Raw genomic sequence first — 25,056 nt, 5'->3', positions numbered from 1 at the left:
GTACCTGTTGGTTGGTGTAGAATACTTTACCCGGTGGCCTATGGCGTGGCCACTCGCCAACCAGTCGGCGGCAGCTGTGACGGACGCCTTTGTCCAGTGCTATGTTCTGGACAAAGGGGCTCCCGAACGCTTGCTGACCGACCAAGGGAAACATTTTTCAAGTAAATTGTTGCAAGAGGTGTGCGACCTATTGGGTACTAAGAAGGTGCGTACCTCCCCGTACCACCCACAGACAGACGGGATGGTGGAGCGACTCCACAGGACTTTGACTTCTATGCTGTGCCAGCGGGTGTGTGAGGCACATGTTGACTGGGACCTGCAGGTCCCTGGGGTCCTCGCCGTGTATAGAATGGCCCCCCATGCAGCAACGGGATTTTCCCCATTCTATCTGATGTATGGTCGGGAAGCCGACCCGCCCATGGAAACGCAGCTGGGACTGTCCGCGCCACGAACGAATTCGAAATTGGCTGAACATATTAAATTTAACATTCATAAGCTGGCCGAGGCACGGGAGGCCGCACGGCTTAATTCGCGGGCTCGCCAAATTGCCAACGAGCGTTTGCGTGCACGGAAGGTGTCCGTGCACAACTGGAAACCAGGCGACAGGGCCTGGCTGCACTGCCCTCAGGCACCTTTGGCTACGTCGCCTAAATTGTTGAGGCCATGGCGGGGACCCGTGGAGGTCGTGCGGGTTGCACGCCCCCAGTGTGTTCATATAAAATGGGGAAAGCGCCGTTGGTACGTTCACCCCTCCCGACTGAAACCGTTCTCGCCTCCATATGGCCTCCCTTTGTGTCATGAGGGCCGAGCATGTGACGTGACCGACGACCTAAGGGGGGAATTGTCTCCGCCTGATCCTCACATGTCTCCGCCTGATCCGCTCCCAGGTGTCCCGGAACTGACAGCTGCCGACCACCGGCGGCTGGATCCCCGCGGTGCGACCGGTCCTTCCAGGCCCGATCCGCGCCTTCCAGGGCTGCCGGAGCCACCAGACGGTCGTCAGCGTCCCGTCCCATACGATGGACCGGCCAGGCGGACTCGCGCTCAGTCGCGCAACTTTTCGTGACCAACCGGCTGAGGAGCCGATGCGGCCGGAGAACCTCGTCACTGCGTTCCCCGTCCGCTCGGCCGCTCTAGCACCCCGGTGGGGGAGCGAGCGGAGGGGGGGGGGGATCGATAGTCTCAGAGACACTGGACACGTTCTTTTTCTCGGACTTGCTTTTATTGCGTTGTTCGTCGGTTTGTACGTAACTTGTTGTCTAGGTGTTGTGTGTTGTTGTTGGTTTTTTTTGTGTGTTGGTTGTCGGTTTGTACATAGGTTGTTGTTTGGTGTTATGTCGTTGTGTTGTTGTTGTTGTGTTACGGGGCACACTGGGGGGGGGGTTGGGTTTTTGTTGTGTTACTATTGTTATTGTTGTTGTGTTGTTTAGCAGCCGGGCCGGCTGCGAGCTATGTGGGAGGGGGTGATGTAGTGGTGATACGCGCTGACAGTGGGGATCGTGGGGCAGTGCGTGGTGATTGGCTGTGTGCCGGTGACGCGCGCTGACGGTGAGGGATCACAGGGCAGCGCGGGGTCATGGGTTATGTGGTGGTGATTGGCTGTGTGTTGGCGACGCGCGCTGACAGGGAGTGATCGTGTGGCAGCGCGGGGCGATTGGTTGTGTAGTGGTAACACGCGCTGGGAAAACGGATCGTAGGAACAGCGCGCCGTGATTGGTCGACTAGTGGGCGCTCACATCACGGTCTGCAAGAGGGCTATATAAGGCGGTGCGCGCGGGCGCTCGGGGAGTTGGTGACCAGCGAAGACTGAAGACGGCGGAGGAAGAGATAGGGCCCTGCGGCACCTAGTCCCGCTGCCCTTGTAAGGACCGGGGCTCTGTGTGACCCAGAGGCGGGACCCTGGGACCCGGGGCCGAACGTCCGTGTGAGGGCCGGCTCTCGGGACCCAGAGGTTGTGACCCACGCCCAAGCTGGGGTGGGTCTGTAGGCTCCACGGACGTTACGGGGCTGGAGTGTAGTGTGAGCATGCAGTGTGAGCATGCAGCGTGAGCCATAGTCACTACACGTGTCAGTGGAGTGTGTAGTGGGAGAGGTAGTGACCACCCGTGTCAGTGAAGTGTGTGTAGTGTGAAGAATAGTGACCACACGGTGTATCGAGACAAGTCAAAGTTTAATAAAAAGTGTGCTACCCGTCAAGAGGTTTCCTGCCGTCATTCCGAATACTTCACTTGTAATAAATAAGCGTTGCCTCTACCCAGTCGTCTACGCCATCTTAAAGAACCCACTACACATGTAATGACAGCTAAATGAAGTGGCTTATCGCGTAGACATTTATAGCAGCCCAATACTCATTATTCTAAACGTGGAAGTGAAACTGGAGGATCCAGATAAATATCCATTCTACCACGGGAAAGAGAGAGACACGTAAACTCCAAATATACAGCAGGCGTCAGGGTCGGGATCGAACCCACGACATCCTGTACACCAGGTGAGGTAGTTAACATCTCCTAGCCGCCGTGGCGCTTTAATGTGGAATGATGTTCTGAGCCTAGCGTGAGTGTCTTGTGAACCATGATACTTCTCATCCTATTGTCTCCCTTTAGTTGGCTGTCGGCATCCTGAACAGAATGAAATAATAATAGCTTGTTAACTCATGAATATCATATAATATGAAGTAGGAGGAGGGAGGGAGGGGAGGGGATAGAGGGTGGGAGAGAGGGGAGACACTCTATCCCACACATACTGAATAGATCTCCATTCTGAGGGGCTGGTGACCGGTCTTGTGTGGGAAATGTGATCAGAGTGAAATATATAAATATATAATAAATATTTGCTCATTTTAATATTTTATCACCTCCAATGTGCACGCTCCATTAGTTATTAACGCTCTTAGTTGCCATGAAGCCCCCATCCAAAAATTTGGCATCACCCAAAGATTATTCTTCACCGCTCCACCCCCCCCCCCCAATTTGTTTTATTTGAGGAACCAGTCCCAAGCAGTGCCAATGGTGGATCACGCAGCAACATCGCACCAGCACCACGGTGCGTCTACCACTACCACACCGCTGTTCATCGCACTACGACACTTTTATTTCTAAATGTATACACACGTATATTCATATTTTTATACAACATAAAAAAATACGTATTTAAATAATTATTAATTAACGTATAAATGTGTATAATAAAACATATATTTGTGGTGGTTTTTGTGGTGGTGGTGGTTGTTGTTGTTGTTGCTGCTCTGCCGTCGCCTTCTGGCCAGCACCAGGGCCACGTGGCGCCTCGTCGACTCGCCCTCACGGGGAGTTCCCAGCAGCGTCAGTGGTGATCCACCAACCTCTCTCCCCCCACAGTGCTGGGTCACAGCGAGGCTGCAGGTTGCCCCTCAGTGCCTCTGTTTGTTTTTTGTTGTCGCCAACGCGGTGATGTGGTGACGTCACAGCGAGGCTGCAGGGTGCCCCTCAGGGCCTCTGTTTGTTTTTGTTGTCGCCAGTGCGGGACCCCCGTGGCGGGAATCCAGAATGTCAGAATCTGTGTTTGTAGTGCAGGAGGAATGCGATGAGCTGTGAAGCTCTTTGTGTTCACAGATGGTGCAGTGGTGAGGGGCGGGCGTGGGGGGAGCGCGTGGGAAGGTGGGGGGAGAGGGGGAGGAATGACGTGGTGTTGTCACCGCGTTGGGGGAGCGTGCGTGGTGACGTAACCGCGTTGGGGGACCGTGCGTGGTGACGTCACCACGTCAATGACACAGCAGCAGATAACTTGAACAGCTCGGACATTGTTGGCGCCTTTTGTGTTTGGCGCCATATCTTTATTTGTTTATTAATATGTAGATTGAAATTGCTTGGCAGTGGCTGTGTAGATGATTTGGTTCTCGTGTTTAATTAATGAACATCGTTGCGGGATGCAGAGAGCACGAATGAAGCTGTACACAACTACATTGTTGTTGTTGTTTGTCTTTTGTATTTTTATTGTAGAATCAACGATACAAGGATTACAATGCCACTGTCATGTGTACATTTATACTTTTTAAAATTAATATTATGATTGGTGTTGTATCTCTCCCACAATCCATGCCACCACTAGTGCTAATCACTGCACCCCTACACTACAGTCACACTCCTCTGGCAGTGTGAATACACCCACGTTACATTCACACACACAGAGTGGTACTTATTTTATCACCCGCCAACCGCCCCGTTGCGATGGTAAGCCACGCAGCCCCTAGCCACCGACAGCCATTAGCCAGTCACGGGCGTGGCACTGCGCGTGATGGTGACAAGGGTGGCATGCGCCGTGCGTCGTTGTGTCTATCCCTCGATGCTGTTCACGTTTACCTCTCTCAAGACGCACCACTCAGATCCACAATCCTCAATGAGTCACCGCACCACTCCACTGCCAACCCAGGATGTAGGGGCTGAGTGAAGGTTTGGTGGAACGAGTGCAACAGCGCCATGGAGTCGGCACTGTAAAACGACAGCATCCCTGCGTCCCAGTCCAGATGAACCCCGACTCTCAGCGGAGGCTCGAGCACCAACAGTGAGGTCTCTACCCCGCTATGCCTCACTGAGAAGATGTCGCCACGTTTCTGTAGACACCAGGAGACGTCACTCCCTCCCAGGAGGCACTCAGCACCACCCCTTCTCCGTTGGATCGTCCCGTACGCGACTCCAACCCGACACCACCTCGCGCTCCCCACGTCCACCTCCCAGTAGTGATGACCCAACGAGTAGCTCTCAGAGCACAGGGCTTGTGGCCAGTACTCAAAGCGGTATAGGTGATGAGGGCGACGCTGGGGGACACCGCTGCACGTCGCCGTCCTGAGATCCGAGGAAATGTGGAGGTCGTCGTGGGCTGAGTTTGTGTCCAGAGTCGGTGAGCGTCCATCTGTGGTGAGGACAGCGACGAAGCTCGCACTGCGGTCATGGCGACGCATGCGCAGTAGTGGCAGGAGGAGTGCACGGGGCGTGTTCACACACATACGCTGCGTGTTGTGTTGTCTGTTGTTTTCTTGTAGGCATACCGCAGTACGTGATACATTGATACATAACACAGTGATTTTCACATGTATGACAAATTTGTAGTGGCTTTGTTAGGCGTTATGTATAATCGCCATTGATCCTTACCTGCAGTAGCAGACATGGGTGAACAGGGGGTGGAAGACAGGCTAAATCAGACATGGGTAAAGTACGGCCCGTTGGGCTTTTTAATCCGGGCCGCCGAACTTGTCCAAAAATATTCAATTCAATTTTACCTTCCTCCTGTAATGCCCCCATTTCCCCATTAGATGGCGCACTTTGACCGGGAGTGTGGTGTATAGGGCTCGAACGCCAACAAAGCCCGTCACAGATCAAAGTTAACGGATCAGCACCTCAAATCTATCCTGAGAATTTCCACAACAAAAATAACTCCAGACTTGGAATTACTGGCAAAAATGGGAGATCAACAACACTGTTCCCACTGAAACTGAAAGTGATGATGTGTTGCTGCAGCGAGGTTGGTGCCAAATCTCCGACACACAGCCTGCGTGGCTGCTCTAACCTGTTAATGTAGATAAACACGTTCCTTCGGAGTGGACAGATAGGAACTTGGTTCGATAGCGCGGCGTTCAGGGGGGGGGGGGCAGTTGGATGAGTGGACATGTTTACCTATCCCCCCCACCCTTCCCGACATCGTCAACCAATCGCGGCATTGCTCAGTGTTCAGTGTGGTGGGGTTTGCATGAGTGGGCGTGTTTGCACCCCACCTCTACCAATGGCGGCCCCGCTCGGCGTTTGGGGGGGGGGGAATTGGATGTTTGGGCGTGTTTACCTTCCCCCCACCCTCCCCGACATCCTCAACCAATCGTGGCCCTGTTCGGTGGTCGGTGGGGGGGGGGCATGGGTGGGCGGAATCCCGTGTATGCACGACAGACAGAGAGACAAATAATCCCTGGTGGGAAGTGTGACTCACACACACATACGCTCACTCTCACACTCTCAGACTCACACACACACTCACTCTCAGACTCACACACACACTCACTCTCACTCTCTCAGACTCACACACACATACACTCACTCTCACACTCTCAGACTCACACACTCACACTTTCAGACTCACACACACACACTCTCAGACTCACACACACTCTCAGACACACTCACACTCTCAGACTCACACTCAGATACACTCACTATCGCTCTCAGACTCACACACACACTCTCACACTCTCAGACTCACACACACACACTCTCAGACTCACACACGCACACACTCTCAGACTCACACACACACTCTCACACTCTCAGACTCACACACATACACTTACTCTCACACTCTCAGACTCACACACACACACTCAGCGCGGCGTTCAGAGGGGGGGGGGCAGTTGGATGAGTGGACATGTTTACCCATCCCCCCCACCCTTCCCGACATCGTCAACCAATCGCGGCATTGCTCAGTGTTCAGTGTGGTGGGGTTTGCATGAGTGGGCGTGTTTGCACCCCACCTCTACCAATGGCGGCCCCGCTCGGCGTTTGGGGGGGGGGGGAATTGGATGTTTGGGCGTGTTTACCTTCCCCCCACCCTCCCCGACATCCTCAACCAATCGTGGCCCTGTTCGGTGGTCGGTGGGGGGGGGCATGGGTGGGCTGCATTCCGATGCACGACAAATAATCCCTGGTGGGCAGTGTGGAACATGTTGTTCCTACCTGTATAACAGGTCCCTGCGGGGTGGGCTGGTAGGAACGAATAACCAAAGAATATAAACATAATGTATTATTACACTTGTTTAGCCAGGAAAGCCTCAGTGAGTCTAAAGGTTTTTGTAGGGTCCTGCCAAGTGTTTGCAGTAGGGGGCGATGTTGCTACACCTAATCGGACGATACAAAGGGAGAGTTTGAGGCCTAGTTCTAGGCTTTAGGCCTAGCTGTAGGCTTTAGGCCGCTGTGAGTTAATTTTTTATTTAAATGTTTTAATTAAAAGCTATCTCAGGGAATTATAATTTTTAATTTAAATGTTTTAATTAAAAGCTATCTCAGGAAATTATGAGTTAATTTTTTATTTAAATGTTTTAATTAAAATCTATCTCAGGGAATTATAAGGGAATGTTACACTTGTTTAGCCAGGAAAGCCTCACTGAGTCTAAAGGTTTTTGTAGGGTCCTGCCAAGTGTGTGCAGTAGTGGGCGATGTTGCTACACCTAATCGGACATCGGACGGACGGACGGACGATATAATCTATTGTAGGCTGGTTCACTTCGTTCCTACCAGTAAAAGATAACTTGACTTGAGGTAGCCAGGCAGCCAGCCAGGTAGCCAGCCCCCTTAACTATCGCCCCCCTTCCCCTTGCTTAGGCCCCTCCCCTTACCCCCTCCCTTAGGCCCCTCCCTTAACCACCCCCCCCCCCATATCATTAGGCCCCTCCCCTGACCCCCCCCCATATCCTTAGGCCCCTCCCCTGATCCCCCCTCCCTTAGGCCCCTCCTCTGACCCCCCCCCCTCAGGCCCCTCTCCTGACTCCCCCCTTCCTTAGGCCCCTCCCCTGACCCTCCTCCCTGAGGCACCTCCCCTCTCTGTGCTCGGTAGTAGGTCTCCACCAATCAAAGAGCTGTTTATATTATATATATATTTATGCACGACAGACAGTTAGACAGACAAATAATTCCTGGTGGGCAGTGTGGAACATTGTTCCTACCTGTATAAATAAGTTCAAGTGAGGTTTGTGCGCAGGCCACAGATGTTTTCATGATGTTTGATTAGTCACATTACGACATGTTTTTGTATTATTCATGTTCGTGCAATTTGTTAAATTGCCTTGCAAATAAATGTTTTGCTACCTGTTAAAGGCCAAATCTTTTCATGTAATGATTTTTACATGTCATTTATATTAGTTCACACAAACACTCCATCCATCTGTTCCTGGCCCGGCCCCTCTGTCAAATTTTAGAACCCATTGTGGCACGCGAGTCAAAAAGTTTGCCCACCCCTGGGCTAAATGAAATGAGTCGGGCAATTGCGCCAACGGAGACCCCAGACCCTATGAGGGGGCTTTGGGGATGTCATCATATTCCAGGGATCCCTAGAAAGTTTCAGAAGGAAGGTGTGGCTAGGGGCGGAGTGAGTCAGAAGGGTGTATAAACGCCGGACCACTGAACGGGTCCAGCAGTCATCGTCAACTTGAAAACATGAAGACCTGAAGAGCCACTCTGAAGACCTGAAGAGAAGAGCCCAAAGGGCAGAACCCGATCCCCTGGCTAGGGTCGGGTTCAGAGCTTAACCAGTGTAGGGTTAGCGCTATAACCAGAGTGAGGACACATTAGTTCGGAGTGGATACCTCATTAGAGTATCGGGTGTAAGGGGCTGTTACCCCTTTGTGTTAGGTATCCGTAGTATTACAATAAATGTGTTGCCTCCAAGAATCATCTCTCCCTCGTCTTGGACCCACTACAAATGCATACAGGACTCGTATTCGTAAGTATTTGTGCACTTGTACTTGTTATTGTTAATTTTTGTGTACACATTGTGGTATTCGTTAGTATTAGTGCATACAATCTAGTATTCATTATTATTTGTCTATGCATGCTAATATTCGTTAGAATTTGTGTACACATACTAAAATTCCTCTGTATTTGTGTACACATATTAGTGTAGTGACATAGAATGGGTCACTACGGCGCGTAGCGCTGGATACTAACAGAGATAGGGAATGTGGGTGTAATGGCCGACCTGCCGGCAGAGCAGGGTGTGGTAGTCGTTCTGCATGCATAGCATGCAATGCCACGGAGTGGGTTACTAGGGTACGTGGGGCTGGCTGCTGGCAAAAGGGGGCAAATGAGGACGTAGCACCGCGGCCTGCTAACAGGGCACGTGATAGGCCGGGGTAAAGAATGTGGGGCAAAGGTGGCCAAGGGGACACGTGAGGTATAGCCCAGAGCCTTCTGGTGGGTTCCAGAAGGGGGCATAGCCAAGGGCGGGGCCAGGCCATGCCAGCGGCATCAAAGGGAATCCCGAGGATGGATAGGGGCTGTCTGTCAGTGGAATGGAACCCAAGGTGCTATGTCTTCGTCTCCGGCGTCGTGGGTCATACAGCATGCCGGCTGTGTGTGAACAGTATCCAGTGTAGAATAAACGTGTGTTTGCCTCCAACTATTATTGTCTCAGAAGTGACTCACTACACTAGTATTCGTTTTTGAATACACATACTAATATTCGTTAGTATGAGTGTACATATATAGTGACATCGCTGGATGTCACTGTGTTGTGCCGGCCTATCTCAATTTTGTCCCCGTTGATGAAATTTGTTGCAGATGACACAATACTGATTACTGCTGGCCGCTCTCCGGATAAAGTGATGCTAAGCTCCAGGGTGATTTCAATAAACTACAACATCAGCTAGTTGCCCTTAAACTAGTCCTGAATACCTCCAAAACCAAGGTGCTATGCTTCTCACCAGGACTAAAGCAGGACGTTTTTTTTTCTCCTATTACATTCCTTAAATAATAATCATAGATCTATAAGTATCTTGGGGTCATCCTGGATTTAAAACTAACATTTGAACATCACATTCATTATATTGGTAAAAGACAAAAATAAATATTGGTTTTCTGTATCGACACAAGCACTGCGTCCCCCCTATGTTCCGTTTGAAATTGATAAAAGCTACCATACTGCCTCTACTTGATTACTGTGACATCGTATACAAATCAGCTCCAAGCACTGTACCGAAGAAGCTTGACTCAATTTATCACTCGGCCTTAAGATTTGCATTGAACTGCCCATATAGGACTCACCACTGTGATCTCTACATCAGGCCAAACTTATCATCTCTTAATTTTCGACGGCTTGTGCACCAGATCTATTTATTCACGATGACCTTACAAAAAAATCTGCAGACTACATGCTGTAACTTCTCTCTGTTTCGAAAAACAAATGTGACCTAAGGTCTACGCTCATTTACCAGCTTCACATTCCTTATTGCCGTACAAATACTGGGGGAAGGGCCTTTGCTATTGAAGCCCCCATAGTCTGGAATGTAATAGCCAATAAACTGCAACTTGAATCACTACCTATGAGATCTTCACTCAAAACTGCTCTAGAGGAGTTGTACACCCGTAGCTGCCACTGCTATTCAGTGGCCTAAAATGTTTTCGTTCCGGATGACCGTTGCAATGTATGATCTTGTGTTTTGATTTAGTGTGCTGATCTTTAAAGGTACATTGAATTTTTGTTTGATACTCCTACTGATGCTCCTGCTGTTGTGGAGTGACTCATGCAGCCAACTATGGCTACAGGGTTTGGTGGTACATGTTGTTTATGTCGTTTATTGTGAAATTCCGGTCACAGTTCCTATGATCACTGTTACATTGCTTATGGCTTTATTTTGGTGATTTCGAAAAAAAATTGGTTTGGCCATGTTTGTTTGTTGTAGAACGGAGTCAGAATGATGGCTTTAATCTAAGTTGTCTTGTGGTTGTTGTTTGACTTGCATCCCACTTGGATTTTTGCACAGCGTTGGTGTACGGTGATTTTTTTTTGAAAACTTTGCAGTTTTTTCCTGTATTTTTCTGTTTGTACATAGTCACTTTAAGTTATTCTTAGGTTTTTTTCGGTAAAGTCACGTAGGTAAAACATTAAAATAAATAAAAGTAAAACAAAATAAAATGAAAATCACGACGTTTCGGAGGCAACACAAGCTTCAGTCTTCAGGTGGAACCGTCACAGCCACGACAGCTGTATCAAGTAAATGAGAGATTGCAGGAGCTACCACTCCGTTTATATAATGGTTGGAGAGGGGGGGGAAAGGGCCAAGTAAATCACACTTTTTATTCATATGGTAAGGTGAGGCTTAAGAGGGTGAGCCTTTGTTATGGAGAGGTACGCAGGGTGGATGTCTGTATGGCGTCTGATTCAAACTTTTCCATGAACATGTTGGCTATAACTGGTGACAAGGGGGAGCCCATAGGGGTACCCTCATTCTGTTTGTAGAAGGTGCCATTCCAGGTAAAATAGATGTTGGTGAGGCAATGCCTAACCAGCGCAGGTACATCAGAATTCAATCCATGTTGGACTAAGTCCTCAATTATTGTTAGAGTGTCCGGTACTGGGACTTTGGTGAACAAAGATAGCCAACATGTTCATGGAAAAGTTTGAATCAGACGCCATCCAGACATCCACCCTGCGTCCTTCCCTGTGGAAGAGGTATGTGAATGACACTTTCGTCATCTGGCCACATGGCCTCCCAGCATTGAACCACTTCTTGGACCACATCAATTCTAGACACCCATCCATCAGATTCACCATGGAAGTGGAGAAAGACGGTAAACTACCATTCTTGGATATCCTATTTGAGAGGAGGCCTGACGGATCCTTGGGACATTCTGTCTACAGGAAAGCCACCCACACAGATTCCTACTTGAAACCGGATTCCCACCACCACCCATCTCAGAAGAATTCTCTCATCAAAACGCTATACCACAGAGCCCATGGCATTTCTGACCAACACCACCTGGCCGGTGAATTAAGACATGTACATCAGGCCCTCAGGATGAACGGATACTCTGACCGCACTATCCGCCAAGCTGTTTCTCCCACCACACAGAAACAGCCACATGAAACTCCGACCAAAACTATCACGTTACCATACATAGCAGGCGTGACCAAAAAGATCTCCAAAATTCTAAACAAACATAAGATCCAAGTCTGATTCAGTACAGTGCATAAAATCCGTGATCTGATTCCATCTGTGAAGGATGTCGTTCCTGACTTACAGTATCCTGGAGTCTACAAATTGAGTTGCATTTGTGGTGATTGCTACATTGGAGAAACGAAACGTCATGTTTCTGATCATGTCCGCGAGCACAAGTCAGATCTGAAACACGGCAGAACTGATTCTTCGGCCGTTGCCAATCATTGCTACAACTCGGTGGGCTCTCATGAAATTGTCTTTTCCGAGACCAAGGTTCTCTGCAAACCTCCTGGCTACCATCAAAGGTTTGTACACGAAGCCATACAAATATACAAACACAGACATAATTTCAACCGTGATGATGGTTACAAACTGAGTAATCATTGGAAAGATGTGATTAACCATGCACAAAAGATTTAACTACACTTAGTTAGCCAATCTTATTTGACAGACTATTACAGGTTTACCATGTTTAGTGGTTGTCTCCTTGTCACAGGTTGAGTCACAAACCGTACCTCTCCATAACAAAGGCTCACCCTCTTAAGCCTCACCTTACCATATGAATAAAAAGTGTGATTTACTTGGCCCTTTCCCCCCCCTCTCCAACCATTATATAAACGGAGTGGTAGCTCCTGCAATCTCTCATTTACTTGATACAGCTGTCGTGGCTGTGACGGTTTCACCTGAAGACGGAAGCTTGTGTTGCCTCCGAAACGTCGTGATTTTTATTTTATTTTACTTTTATTAATTTTAATGTTTTACCTACGTGAATTTACCAAAAAAACCTAAATATGAATCCTTGCAGTCACGAAAGCTTCAAATCTAGAATCACTTTAAGATGTTTTCTTGTTCATGTTTTTTTTTGTTTGTTGCGTTTGCACCCGATTCAAGAGCCGAAAGGCTCACAGGGTTATACCAAATAAATGAAAGAAAAATGAAAAAACTGTATTGACATCGTGGATACCACTATGGTGTGGATGTAGGGGCCCGGTCAGCACTGATTGATAGCGCTGGATGGCATCGCGCTTGGCGTACAGTGCGAGCTCTGCAGGATAGAGTGTGAGAGTGCTGGCCGCAGGAAAAGGGGTTTCCGGGGGCCATGGAACTGTAGTTGACCCCAGAGGGCACGTGACCGGTTGGGTCTACAAAGGGGTGGCAAGTGGGGGCTAGGGGTGGTCACGTGGTCGGGGTTGAGACCCTTCTCGTGGATTCTGGAAGGTGGTCGTGGCCAGGGGCGGAACCGCAGAGTATATAAGCCGGGTCCCCAGAGGGACCGGGATCAGTGTTACTGTTGTTCATCCTGAAGAATCCTACGTCTACGCTGTACGTCCTGCACAGTCTCCAACACGTGGACCTGGACCTAAGCTGTGGTCCGGTCCATTGTAGCTAGTTACAGTATAATTAGTGTAGTTAGCCTGGTGGTCCACCACCATAGGTTGTTATTCAGTTAAGGGGCAGTTACCCCATGTGTTGGTATTAATAAATATGTTGCCTCCAAAGAGTACGTCTGCGACTCAGTTGAACCCACTACACTTATACTAATATTCATTAGTATTTGTGTACACATACTAATATTCATTAGATTTAGTGTACACATACTAATATTCGTTAGTATGTATGTACACATACTAATACTCATTAGTGAACAATAATAGTTAATAATAAATAACAATAGTACAACACTAAAATGACCATGGGTGTGTGTGCTGTGGCAGTGAACAGTGGTCATGATGCCAGCACCACGGTGTTAACGCCACTCTCACAGCGACTCTCTACAAACACGACGCTTGTGCAATTGCCACCACAGCCTCGCACACTCACATCCACGCACAGACATTGTGTCACTCCGCTGCTGGATGAGCGACTCACCGCCTAGTGCACGTCCTGGGGGGGGTTATTTGACCATACTTCACCGCTCTCGTGAGTGCGCGTTGGCGATGGTTGGGATCGTGAACGTAGAAGCGTAAAGGTGCAATACAACAATGGTTCATGCTGCACTGCCCTCTGCTGGTGTGATGTGTAAACATTTGGCACGAGGGAGACAAAGGAGGCCGGGCGTGGTGCTGGCCACTCACCCCTTCGTGTGCCGTGCCAGCCTTCATAGGTGCTGCTGCTTACTAACAGCACTTGCCCCAGTACACAGCAGTAGGGTTCAGTAGAATATTGAAACTTTTAAACTAATTTTTATTTCACTGATCCATGCTGCTCTCTTTCAGAGTTTGCATTTCTATCCCCGTGGTGGCGTGGATTTTCCCCTGGTTCCTTGCGTTTTCCCCTCCACATTTAGAATCAATTTGCATTCAGAGGATGTGGCTGCTGCTATAAGTATCCACGTGATGAGCCACTTCGTAGAGCTACCATTTGTGATTGTCAGGTCGCTTCCGAAAAAAGAGCGACATGGTTCAGTGGGTTCCTTACCTGGTAAAATAAAATGAAATGTTGATGAAGGTGGGGAGCACAGAAATAAACTGCAACACTACGGGACATGCGGGTGCAAGACTGAGGAACTCACAAGCGAAAGTCAGGAATCTGTTCACCACTCGTTCAAGAGAGCAGATCGTGGTGGCGTCCAGTGAAGTGGGAGGTGGGGGTGCAGATTCATTTTGGATCTCTCTCCTAGGACAACCACCAACAGTATCAGCCTCTTTTAACCACAACTTCGGAATACTCATCATCCATCGCACACGCAGCCCGTGTCTCGTACAAAGCCAGTGTCTGACACAGCCCGTGTCTCACACAAAGCCCGTGTCTCACACTCAGCCAGTGCCTCACAAAGAGCCAGTGTCTCACATACAGCCCATGTCTCACACACAGCCAGTGTCTCACACAGACAGTGTCTACAGTGTCTAACACACAGCCAGTGTCTCACACACAGTCAGTGTCTCACACACAGCCCGTGTCTCACACACAGTTAGTGTCTCACACAGACAGGGTCTAACACACAGCCAGTGTCTAACACTGCCAGTGTCTCACACAGTCCGTGTCTCACTCACAGTCCCTGTCTCATACCCAGACCGTGTCTCGCACACAGCCTAAGCCTCACACCACAGCATGTGTCTCACACACAGCCCGTGTCCCACAGACAACCAGTCTGTGTGTAACACAAAGCCTATGTCTCACACGCAACCCGTGTCTCACATGCAACCCGTGTCTCACATAGACAGTGATTCACACAGCCCGTGTCTCACACGCAACCCGTGTCTCACACACAGCCCGTGTCTCACACACAGTCAGTGTCTCACACACAGCGTGTGTCTCATGCGCAGCCCGCGTCTCACACACTTCCTTTGTCTTACACACAGCCAATGTCTCACAGTCTCATGCACAGACCGTGTCTCACACACAGCCCATGTCTCACCCCCAGCCCGTGTCTCACACAGCCAGTGTCTCGCACACAGCCGGTGTCTCGCATGCAGCCTTTGTCTCACACACAGCCCGTGTCTCGCACACGTCCAGTGTCTCACACACAGCCCTTGTCTCACGTACAGCTAGTGTCTAATTAAAAGCCCGTGTCTCACAAAGCTAGTTTCTCACACACTGCCCGTGTCTCACATACAGCCAGTATCTAACACAAAGAGCCCGTGTGTCTAACGCACACATCCTGTGGTGTGAGTGTTTAGCCGTGAGATGTTAAGAATCTGTACCTGCGCGTCTCCTCCAGGTGCCCCTGTGGGAGAGAGAGAGAGGGATTATGAGTGAAGTCTCTACCCTCGGACCAGGAGCCCATCTGCCACTTTCCGCTCTGTTGTTCTGGACACCCCAACGGCGTCTCCACAGAAGCGCTCCCCACCTGCAGGAAGGCGAGCGAGTCCCTCTTCTGCTGCAGATTGCGCAGGCGATCGGCTGTCTCCTGGAGCTCGCCGATCTCCTGCGTGTGATGAGCGATGTCCTCGTCTATCCGGGACAGCAGCTCGCGCTCCTTCACGGCCACGAGACGTAGAGCCTCCCTCTCATCTTTGTCCAGAGCCTTCCTTAGGCGGGCGAACTTGCCCGTGATGCGTCCCCTGATCCCATCCACCGATTTCTGCAGAGACCCAGGGACCACCGTTTGCTCCCTGAGAAATAGTTACTCCGTATGTGCGTGTGTTCACCGTGGTAGCTATGAGATGCAAACTCCCTTGCCTGGTATCAGCAGGTCGGGGTTTAGATCCTGACCCTGACGCTTGTATATTTAGAGCTTCTTCTCTCTGCAGTTTTATGGATTTTTTGCGTGTCTTTCGGTTTTTGCCTCCATATTTAGAATCAACGTCACTGTGGTGCCACAGCAACGGAGCAACTCTGCCAGCGCTGCTATCCCCCTGCACCCCCCCCCTCACTCGAACGCATGCACACCCCCACTGAACACACACATGCACCCACGTAGGGTCTCGCAGGGGGATCAACTGGCACCCTGCGTTTAAACCCGAGGTGCCCCTCGTGGGGACGTCCCAGTTTCCCAGTGCCAGGAGATTGGCCGACCCCCCCCCCCCAGGCCGAATTGCACTGCGGCCCCGTGAATTAGCTTAACATTGTATGGGCACGACGATCTCGACGAGCACACCGCAGTGAGAACCCACCTAGCACAGGGGAATAGGGCCCTAGGGGGGAGCAAAGCTTCCATTGAGCAATGCGCGAGAGGTGGTGGGAGGGAAAGCGCCTGGGCGGACTACTGACCCGAGTACGAGGAGGAGGGCGAGCGCGCAGACAATGGATGAGGAGGCAGGGGAAAGCAAAACGACAGTTAGGGGCGGGGAATCTGCCTTGCCCTCTGCTCTGCCCTGTCCTATTGAAAGGTAGACGCTCGATTGGCCGGTAGGGTAACGCGATGTGACCCTGGATTTTGGAATTGGGAGGGGATAAAGGGAGGGTGGGAATAAAACGTTGGTCAGTTCTCCGTTCGGCCAACTACCCAGTCAGACTACCATCTGCTCGCAGCGTCCGAGGGACGCTGGCGAGTGCAGCTGCAACTGGACCCCAGGCAGGGACCGTGAGACACCGCGAGTACGTCTGCGAGGTGGGAAATAGCATAAGGGTCCACCTAGGGATTGGATAGGAATAAATTGGGCGCTGCTCACTGAGAACTTTGGCTCCGGGCCACGTAGCATTTTCTTTCAGGCGCGCCATTAATAAACTTTAGCATAGAACACCGACGCCGTGTGATTTCTGTGTGGGTGGGGAAAGCGTAGGTGGAGTGTGAGTATGTATGTACGTGGGACGAGCACGTGGTTGTTGTTGGTGGTTGGTGGTGGTGACTGCGCCCGCGTCTGTGCATATTCATATGGCTATTTTTAGCGCGAGGCGTGGTGAGCAGCGTGCACCGGCACGGGCACGACCGTGCAAGTAGCCACCTGTGCATTAGGGGTAGTGTGCGTGGGGAGCGTGTGGGATAACCCGAGGCGATGGGCAGCCAGCCACTAGCCATGCTCCACAGATAGGACGCTAGTGCGGGGAGGCCGTTCACCAGATCGGTGGCAGCCCGACGAAAAGGAGCGGAGGAGGAGGGAGGAAAGGTGGAGGGGGGCGTTGGCCCCCACATCAATCATCCAATTTGTTGAGCTATCATATGTAATATCCAGGCCGCTCCTGAAAAAAAACTACATTGGTCAGTTTAGCCGAAAAAATAGTTTGGTCTATGGGTGTCTATGTTTAACACGTAGGCTTTCGTGACCAATATCATCCATAATAGAGTTTTTTTGGGTTAGATCGTGTAAATATATAAATGTGTCCTAAAAACCCGCCACGACCCGACATAACCAACTAGTAAGGGTTGTCACATAAACAGAACATGCCAATTCGTTACTAGTACACCACACTGGTGTGTTGGAGAAGCAAGCCACAACATTTGCAATTGGAGTACGACGTTTCGCCAGTAATTATAACTAGCTTCATCAGGCGACAGCCAGGAGAAGGCGGACCTAGCAGGCCGGCGGGCGCATGGTGCCCAGAGCGTGACTGATGAGGGAAAGCCCAGACCTGTGGGCGCAGGAAGATCCCAGGGCGGTGGCACGGTCGAACCAGTGTGAATTTCGCACCGGTCCACGCCAAGAGACGTAACTGTGTCCGGATGGTATTCAAATAATATGTGCCGGACGACGTCACCATCGACCGCGCGAGTTTTTAGGACTATGTTAGTCGGGATATTACAGGTGGACCCTAAGGACTTGTTCTATCTGATAGCCCTGCCAGGCGGCCGGGCCTTTATCACAAGGCTTCATGATGCGATTTGAAGAAGAGGCCACTGTCTTTATTCAAGTTGCAACTTTTGTCTAAACTTGACACTAAGGTAACAACGTGTTTTTTGTACAATGAGGCTCTACCGGACCACGATGTGGAAGTCTGGCTGCGACAACATTACCTACTGCTGTCAGGGTGCAAACGGCTTCAGGACTCGCTGGGTATTTGGACGGGCGCCAGGCAGTGGCAGGTAAGATTAAGAATGGTGGAAGAGGACCTGCGGCACATCCCAAACGCCTTGAATATCGGGGGCAGTAGAGACTATCTGGTGTATGCGGGGCAGCCCAAGCTCTGTAGGAGATGTGGGTCCAGGGGACACCTAGCCGCAGCATGCGAAACACGGGTATGTTATCGCTGCAAGGCGCAGGATCACATCGTGAAAGACTGCAGTACCCCTGCACAGTGCAACCTTTGTGGCAGTGGGGATCACTCATGTAGAAATTGCCCAAAGTCCTACGCGATCAAGAGTTTTTTTCAGGCACACAGTAAGCGGAAGAGTATCAGGAATGAGTTGAGGGGTTTGAACGATTAGTTAGAGAAATTGTATAGGTGGCTGGGGTTAGGTTTTCTAGTGAGGAATGCGGTAAGGCAGCTGAAGGACAAAATCTCATTGTCTCTGGAAAGACGGGCTGCACAGCTCGTCTTTAGGGCACGGGTTAGGGCAGTGAAAGAGGGGGGAAATTAATGAACAAATTCAGATGGAGGAGCTGGGCGAGGCAGTGAGGATTACGTCGGAATGGGGCACCAGGGCAGGATGGAATACCGGCGGTGTTCTATGACAAATTCTGCCTTTGTATAGAGAGATCTTGGAAGAGGGTCTAGTGCCAGAGTCCATGAGGGGGGGGTAATATCCCTATTATATAAGGGGAATGGGGCTCGCAGCGACCTTGGGAGCTGGCACCCAATTACACTGTTGAACATGGACTACAAGATCTCAGCGAAATCCATCGCAGCACGTTGAGGGAAAGTGGTAGGGGAGATAATACAAACAGAACAAACATGTGCGGTACCGGGCAGACGCATATCAGATGATTTTATCCTGCTGAGAGAGGTCATAGGATCCACGATAGAGGGGGGGGGGGCGCCCTTGGGACTCCTTAGTTTTGAACCAGGAGAAAGCATTCGATCGCATTCACATGACTTTGTTTTCCGTGCTGACACACTGGGGGTAGGATAACTTTAGTCGAGTGGGTAAAAAAACTATACCATAGGCTCTCGAACAGACTTCTGATAAACAGGACTCTTTCAGAGGCAGTCCCAGTTAGGTCGGGGGTGGGACAAGGTTGCCCCATGTCACTGGTTTTGTTTTTCATATGCAAGGAGCCCTTTGCCCAGGCGATCAAAGCTAACCAGAGGATCCGAGGGGTCCACATCCTGGGGTGCAAGCGACTAGGCAAAAATAGCCATGTACATGGATAACATAGTGGTTTTTTGCAGAGGTATCCTCGGTGTGGGAGGTGCTGGAGCTCGCAAGGCATTTTTATCTGGCAAAGGCCTTAGTTTTTGCAATATATGTTGGCGTGACTCCTGCGCAGACTGAGGATGGTTCCATTGCCTCGTTGCAGGCCCCTCGCCTGGGCACAGGGGTGACTGTGTACTGCGGTTAACAAATACATTACAGAATACGAGCCAGTCGTTGCACCTATGAGGTGTTCTCGCCGAAGTTGGCGAGAGGGATGAAGATGCGTGTCATGTTTTCGTGCATTGCTCCTTTGCGCAGGAGGTGTGGGAGCTAAGCCAGCATTGGCTAGCCCGTTTTTTTCCGGTCAAAGCTGTAGTGCCAAATATTAGATGGGGACTTTTCTGACGAAAAGCAGGAGGGCCTTGGACCTAGGCGTGGGCCGTAGTGGGGGCAATAAAGGAAGCCCTGTGGAAGGCGCGGCGGCGCATGATCAAGGGTGTCCAAATGACGCCCTACGAGGTGTTCCGCCTAGCCGGAAGGCTGGTTGGCCGAGTGGTGGAGACTGACAGGATAAAAATGGGCAGCATAGCTGCAAATGTGAAGTGACGGTGGCCTCTGCCTCCATAGGGCATGGGATGGAATCAACGGTACTTTGGAAAGTTTTTATGCCACAACACCAGGAATGGAGAAATTCGTTTTTCTTTCCAGTTAACATGGTCTCTTTCCTCGAAATGTGATGGATGAGACGACAAGATTCCTCATTTTTTATTAGCGGTACACTCGGTGTGGGGGTGTGGTATGGGATCCCGGTGTCGCGGAAACTCCCCCTGTACGGGTTGTGGTGGCTGCTGCTGTTACTGTGGTTCTCGACTGTCTGGAACGGTGGACTTTTCATTGCTGAGGTAATAACATTTTAAAATAGTAGTCGTTGTGATCTTCACCCTCTTCAAGCTATAGGTCTGGCAGCATGTTGGCTGTCCCGACCTGGTGGGTGGTTATCCTCTTAAGGACGTGAAGCCGGAATAAAAGAGGACCTCCTAGTGTCTGAATTTGTACAATACATATATTTAGCTGCCGCTTTAACATTCCACGTGATAATCATGTCAGTCATTGGTTGAGCTATCGTTCGTGCTAAACAGTTTGCTTCTAATAAAAAGTTGTACAGCTCGGTGGGCCTTACCTGGTAAAATATAAAATAAGAATATAGTCTCTGGGTCTCTATCTCTGTTTCCCAATATATATCTATGGGTCTCAATCTCCCTCTAAGGGTCTCTCTGTATCTCTATGGGTCTCTTTATATATCTGTGTTCCTATATATCTCGATGAGTCTCTTTGTATTTCCTATGCATCTCTAAGGATCCCAAAGTATTTAAAGGCATTTAGATTATTTGGCTGCTATAAATTTCCATCTGATGAAGATGTCAGCCATTTGGTTGATCTATGATTTGTGACAGTTAGGTTGCATCTGAAAAGGAGCTACACAGCTCACTGGGCCTTGCCTGGTAAAATACTATTCCCTTGTGGTGATTCATGCCCAAGTGACGAGGAGCCCATGGGACTGAGTCGATCCATGCCAAGGGGGCAAGAGAGGTGCCGCTCTCTTCTTGTTTTTCCCCAAGAGGGTGCTGGGGTCGTGGATGTTGAGACTCGGGCACTCGGAGTCCGGTGGGGGACCCCTCGTGGGTCCGACGAGATGTGGCGAGACGTTAACTACTTCGCCTGGTGTACAGTGGGTCGTGGGTTCGACCACGACCCTGATGCCTGCGTGGATTTTTCTCCGAGTCCTTCAGATTTTCCCTCCACATTTAGAATAAACATAATCCAGGTCGGGTTTTCCCACGAGTCCGACTTGGGTTTAGAGTCCAAGGAATTCATTACATGCTGTGAAGAACCCGTAGAGTCCAAAAGAGCGTCTCTGGGTTCAAGCATGCGTTTAGAGTACAATATTTAGTATTTGGATGGTATCAATTTACACCCGATAAGCCATTGCATTGAGCTATCATTTGTGATAGCCGGGTTCCTTCTGAAAAAGAGGCACAGTGGGGCCTTACCTGGTAAAATAAAAGAGTTTAGTCTATGGGTCTCTATTTATCTGTGTCCCTGTGTATCGCTATTTGTCCCTGTGTATCACTATTTGTCCTTCTGTATCTGCATGGGCCTCTATGTATCTCTCTATGGGTCTGCTGCTATACATTTCCACGTGATGATGATGTCAGCCACTTGGGTGAGCGATTATTTGTGACAGGTCGCTTCTGAAAAAAAGCTAAACAGCTCAGTGAGGACTTACTTGAATACATAAAAAAATTGATGTAGTTTAAATAGACTCCGGTGACGCGATTAGGGATTGTGTGAGGTGCAGGTGTGCGGTGTTCGTGCCTCTGCGCCCGTGCCGGTGCACGATCTCCCTGCAGTGCAACAGCTGCACCACAGCTCCACCCCGACAATCCGAGGCACTAAACATCGTTTTTTTTCCACAGCAGTGGTAGACGCCAAGCCGAGTAACCCGGCCTCGCGGCAGACTCGACAATGCGGTAAACGTGCAAACCACTTGAAATTAATGTTGAGTATGAAAGTGAATGATTTAGTTCAAGTAAGAGGCGTCAAAGTTATAAAGCTGCACGAAGTTCACTTGAATTTATTTTGGCCTCCACGACTTCCACACTGGGTGGAGGTCACGGGGGTCAAAAAGCCCGACCCGGACACGGTACCTGCACCTCCTTGCAAGCGGCCTCGATCTGCTTCACGGACTTCTTCACTTTCTTTCTCTTCTCCTCCACGGCTAGCGTCTCCTCCTCTACGCGCCTCTGTAGTGAGAGACGAGACGTCACTAGGGGGAGACTCCAGCCCCTTGAGCCACCCCTCACACCACCCTTCCATCTACACCGACCCCTCCACAGCGAAGGCCCTCATCTCCACGCTGCCTCTCTACGGCAACTGAGATGGGGGGAACAGGGAGTGGGCAAGCTGATGCCTCGTTGTTGCATCAGCCGGTGGGAGCCTGCTGGCTTGGTGTCCGTACCAACTCGGACCCCGGAGCCCATATGCCCACAGCTGTCTAGTTTAGAGGATAAATCTAATATATTTTTCTATCTGGTGGCTGTGATACTGGTCTCAAATATCTATAAACTTAATTCCGTTATATGTCATTTAGTTTGAGTGAGAGCTTGGCATGCAATACATACTGAGGGTGTTTCCGAAAACGCCAACCAGGATATGATTCGTACAGGCAGAGACAGAGATTCAAATGAGAGAGCATGAACACACAACTACATTTTTTTATAAGAGTTTTTTTACCCTTCTATCTGGCAACACAACTGACACCTTTTTACAAGGAGTCATGTTTGCATAGACCACAATATCTGCAGTCATAATGCAAACAAAAAACATAACTCTGATAATGTGCACTGTCCTTGAAGTTGATTGAAGGACAGTGCACATTATCAGAGTTATGTTTTTGTTTGCATTATGACTGCAGGTATTGTGGTCTATGTAAACATGACTCCTTGTAAAAAGGTGTCAGTTTTGTTTCCAGATAGAAGGGTAAAAAAACAATGATCATATTTTTACTGGCAAATGAGGTTCCAATGATACTTTTTTCCATCAGATGTTGTTCTGCCCAGTGACAGAATTGGACCGTTTATGTTGTGGTGTCTCGCTCTGAGAACCTCACCTTCCGTGTCTCGTGCTCGTCCTGTAGCGTCAGAACCTTGTGTTCTTTATGTTCTCCTGTGATGGTGCAAGTTGAGCAGACCCGGCTGCTGTCTACTGTGCAGAAGAATTCCAGCTCCCTGCAGTGCACCAGGCACCATCGCGCCTCCAGGTTCGCGCTGGGAGCCACCAGGACGTGGTCACTCAACCTGGGATTCTCTAGATGAGGCTTCAAGTGTGTCGCACAGAAGGACATCTCACATCTCAGGCAGGTCTTCACTGCAGGGGTCTGGCCGTCAGTGCAGTGGTCACACACGACGACCGCGGCCATCCCGTCTCCAACTCTGAGCTGCTCCACCAGGATGGCGAGGGCCACGTTCCTCCTCAGCTGGGGTCGCACAGGGAAGGTCGCTCGGCACTGCGGGCAGCTGGAGGCAGAACGAGTGTCCCCAGCTCAGCGTGGAGGGGCAGACGAATGTGCCCAGACAGATGGATCAGCGCAACTCATTATCCACACTCTAACTGGAGTCGCGCTCGCCATGACCCATGGCTTTGCTGGGACCGCTCGCTGTGTCTCGGAGACCTTGACCAGGACCTCTCTCTTATAGCGACGATGAAGAAGGAAGTAAAATAATTTCATTATCGTCACTGACATCATGAGTCACTGCTTGGAATGTGAACCCACGCCCCAATGTGCGCAAACAGCAGCCTCAAGGTTATACAGCTACTGTACACATTATGACAGTTAAATAAATGAATGCTGCTATTAGTATAAATCGGTGAGGCTGAGCTGCGTTGGCTCATTCGTGAGATTAGTGTCGAGAAATAAACTCACCCTTCTACAGCAAGTTTGTGGCAAGATGTTATCTCCCTCGCCTGATATACAGGAGCTCGTGGGTTTGATCCAAACCCTGACGATTTTTGTAAGTTTGCGTCTCTCTCTGACCGTGGTCACGTGAATTTTTCTCCGGGTCTGGTATTTCCCTCCACATTTACAATCAACTTCACGCGTTTAGAGCAGATGGCCGCAATACATTTCCACGTGATAAGCCATCATTTGTGGCCAGGTCACTTCTGAAAAAGAGCAACAGCTCAGTGAGCCCTGCCTGGCAAAACAAAATATATAGTTGGCATATTTGTTGATATCTCATGATGTCCTGTAACTCCATCTCCGTGTAATTACCCCAATGTGGCGAGTTTTTGAATGCCATCGTGGCATCCGAGATGGAATTTTTCTGTAGACTTCCGTGACCCATCCTGAAATCTCGAGCCTTTTGCTCTCGGTGTGAATCTATCACCAACTCTACCCGCCTCCATCACCCACTGCTGGTATGTCACCGTCTCTCCCTCTCATTTTGTCCGAGGCTGCATATCCACGTGCCGACCATTCACAGCCGCACCGACCGCTTACTTCACCATCGTTATTTCACATTCACATGCACGGCTACGCAACATGCATGCACACACAGCAACAAAAACGCCCATCGGCGTTCACCATGATTGTGTTATGGAAAACTCGACTTATCAGAGACGGATCTTCAGGTAAGGGCTTAGTCCGGTGTTTTATTAAGGGCTTTCGCTAGATGGCAATAAGGATGCAACGCTTTATCCAGCGGTAGGGGTCCTAGGCTCGATCTTTCACTCGGACCCCTCACTCTGTCTGTTTTTTAACACAGCTGGCTGCCCGGTCTGCCTCCTCTGCGCTGGCCGAGGGTTCATCCAACATCGGCCGACCGAGGAGCGCAGCCACACCTAGCTCTTACGCCGGCCTTTCTCCAGACTCCTATTCCCCTACCCCTGGCCCTAACTTCCACCCTTCTCGTTCCCCGTTCACATCACGTGCTGCAGCTTAAGTACCCTTGCGAGACATGACATCATCCCACCTGAAGGTGCGCATGACGTCACATCCCATGACGTCACCGCAGCTGGAAGGCGAGCGTGACGTAATGTCCGCAACTACTCCTCTACAATTGTAACAAATAAAATACAAATCAAACTAAACTATTTATTTTACAATATAATGCCCCACTGAGCTAAGAGCTTAATTTATTGGAAGTGACCTGCCCATCACAAATGATAGCTCAACAAAGTGGATCATGTTGGAAATGTATAGCAGCCAAATAAT

The 25,056-nt window shown here is 50.0% G+C and overlaps 1 protein-coding gene across 3 annotated transcripts; it reads right to left on the bottom strand.

The window, feature by feature from the left end:
• Positions 1–4,049: 4,049 nt before the first annotated feature.
• LOC133359607 (E3 ubiquitin/ISG15 ligase TRIM25-like) lies at positions 4,050–23,504 on the bottom strand. Of its 3 annotated transcripts, XM_061578068.1 has the most exons (6): positions 22,954–23,504; positions 21,992–22,087; positions 15,459–15,692; positions 15,313–15,335; positions 14,181–14,284; positions 4,050–4,887 (listed from the first exon to the last, which is right to left on the bottom strand). In XM_061578068.1, exons 1-6 carry the CDS (start codon positions 23,260–23,262, stop codon positions 4,343–4,345), a joined length of 1,311 nt encoding a protein of 436 aa, XP_061434052.1. In that variant the 5' UTR covers positions 23,263–23,504; the 3' UTR covers positions 4,050–4,342. The 3 variants fall into 3 exon arrangements, with proteins under 3 accessions (XP_061434052.1, XP_061434054.1, XP_061434053.1); XM_061578070.1 differs by lacking the exon at positions 15,459–15,692; XM_061578069.1 differs by lacking the exon at positions 21,992–22,087.
• Between the last annotated feature and the right edge of the window lie 1,552 nt (positions 23,505–25,056).

This window comes from Lethenteron reissneri, chromosome 65 (genome assembly GCF_015708825.2).
Source record: "Lethenteron reissneri isolate LAM-NWPU_2019-01 chromosome 65, ASM1570882v1, whole genome shotgun sequence".
Taxonomy (NCBI): domain Eukaryota; kingdom Metazoa; phylum Chordata; class Hyperoartia; order Petromyzontiformes; family Petromyzontidae; genus Lethenteron; species Lethenteron reissneri.
The sequence above is the reverse complement of the archived record's forward strand: the minus strand, read 5'-3'. Positions and strand labels throughout refer to the sequence as shown.

Coding starts and splice junctions, on each gene's coding strand:
- LOC133359607 (XM_061578068.1), bottom strand. CDS start 23,262: ATGGCCGCGGTCGTCGTGTGTGACCACTGCACTGACGGCCAGACCCCT. Junction 15,693..21,991: donor CCGCTTGCAAGGAGGTGCAG/GTACCGTGTCCG, acceptor GGGTCTCTGCAG/AAATCGGTGGATGGGATCAG. Junction 15,336..15,458: donor ACTCGCTCGCCTTCCTGCAG/GTGGGGAGCGCT, acceptor TCTCTCCCACAG/GGGCACCTGGAGGAGACGCG.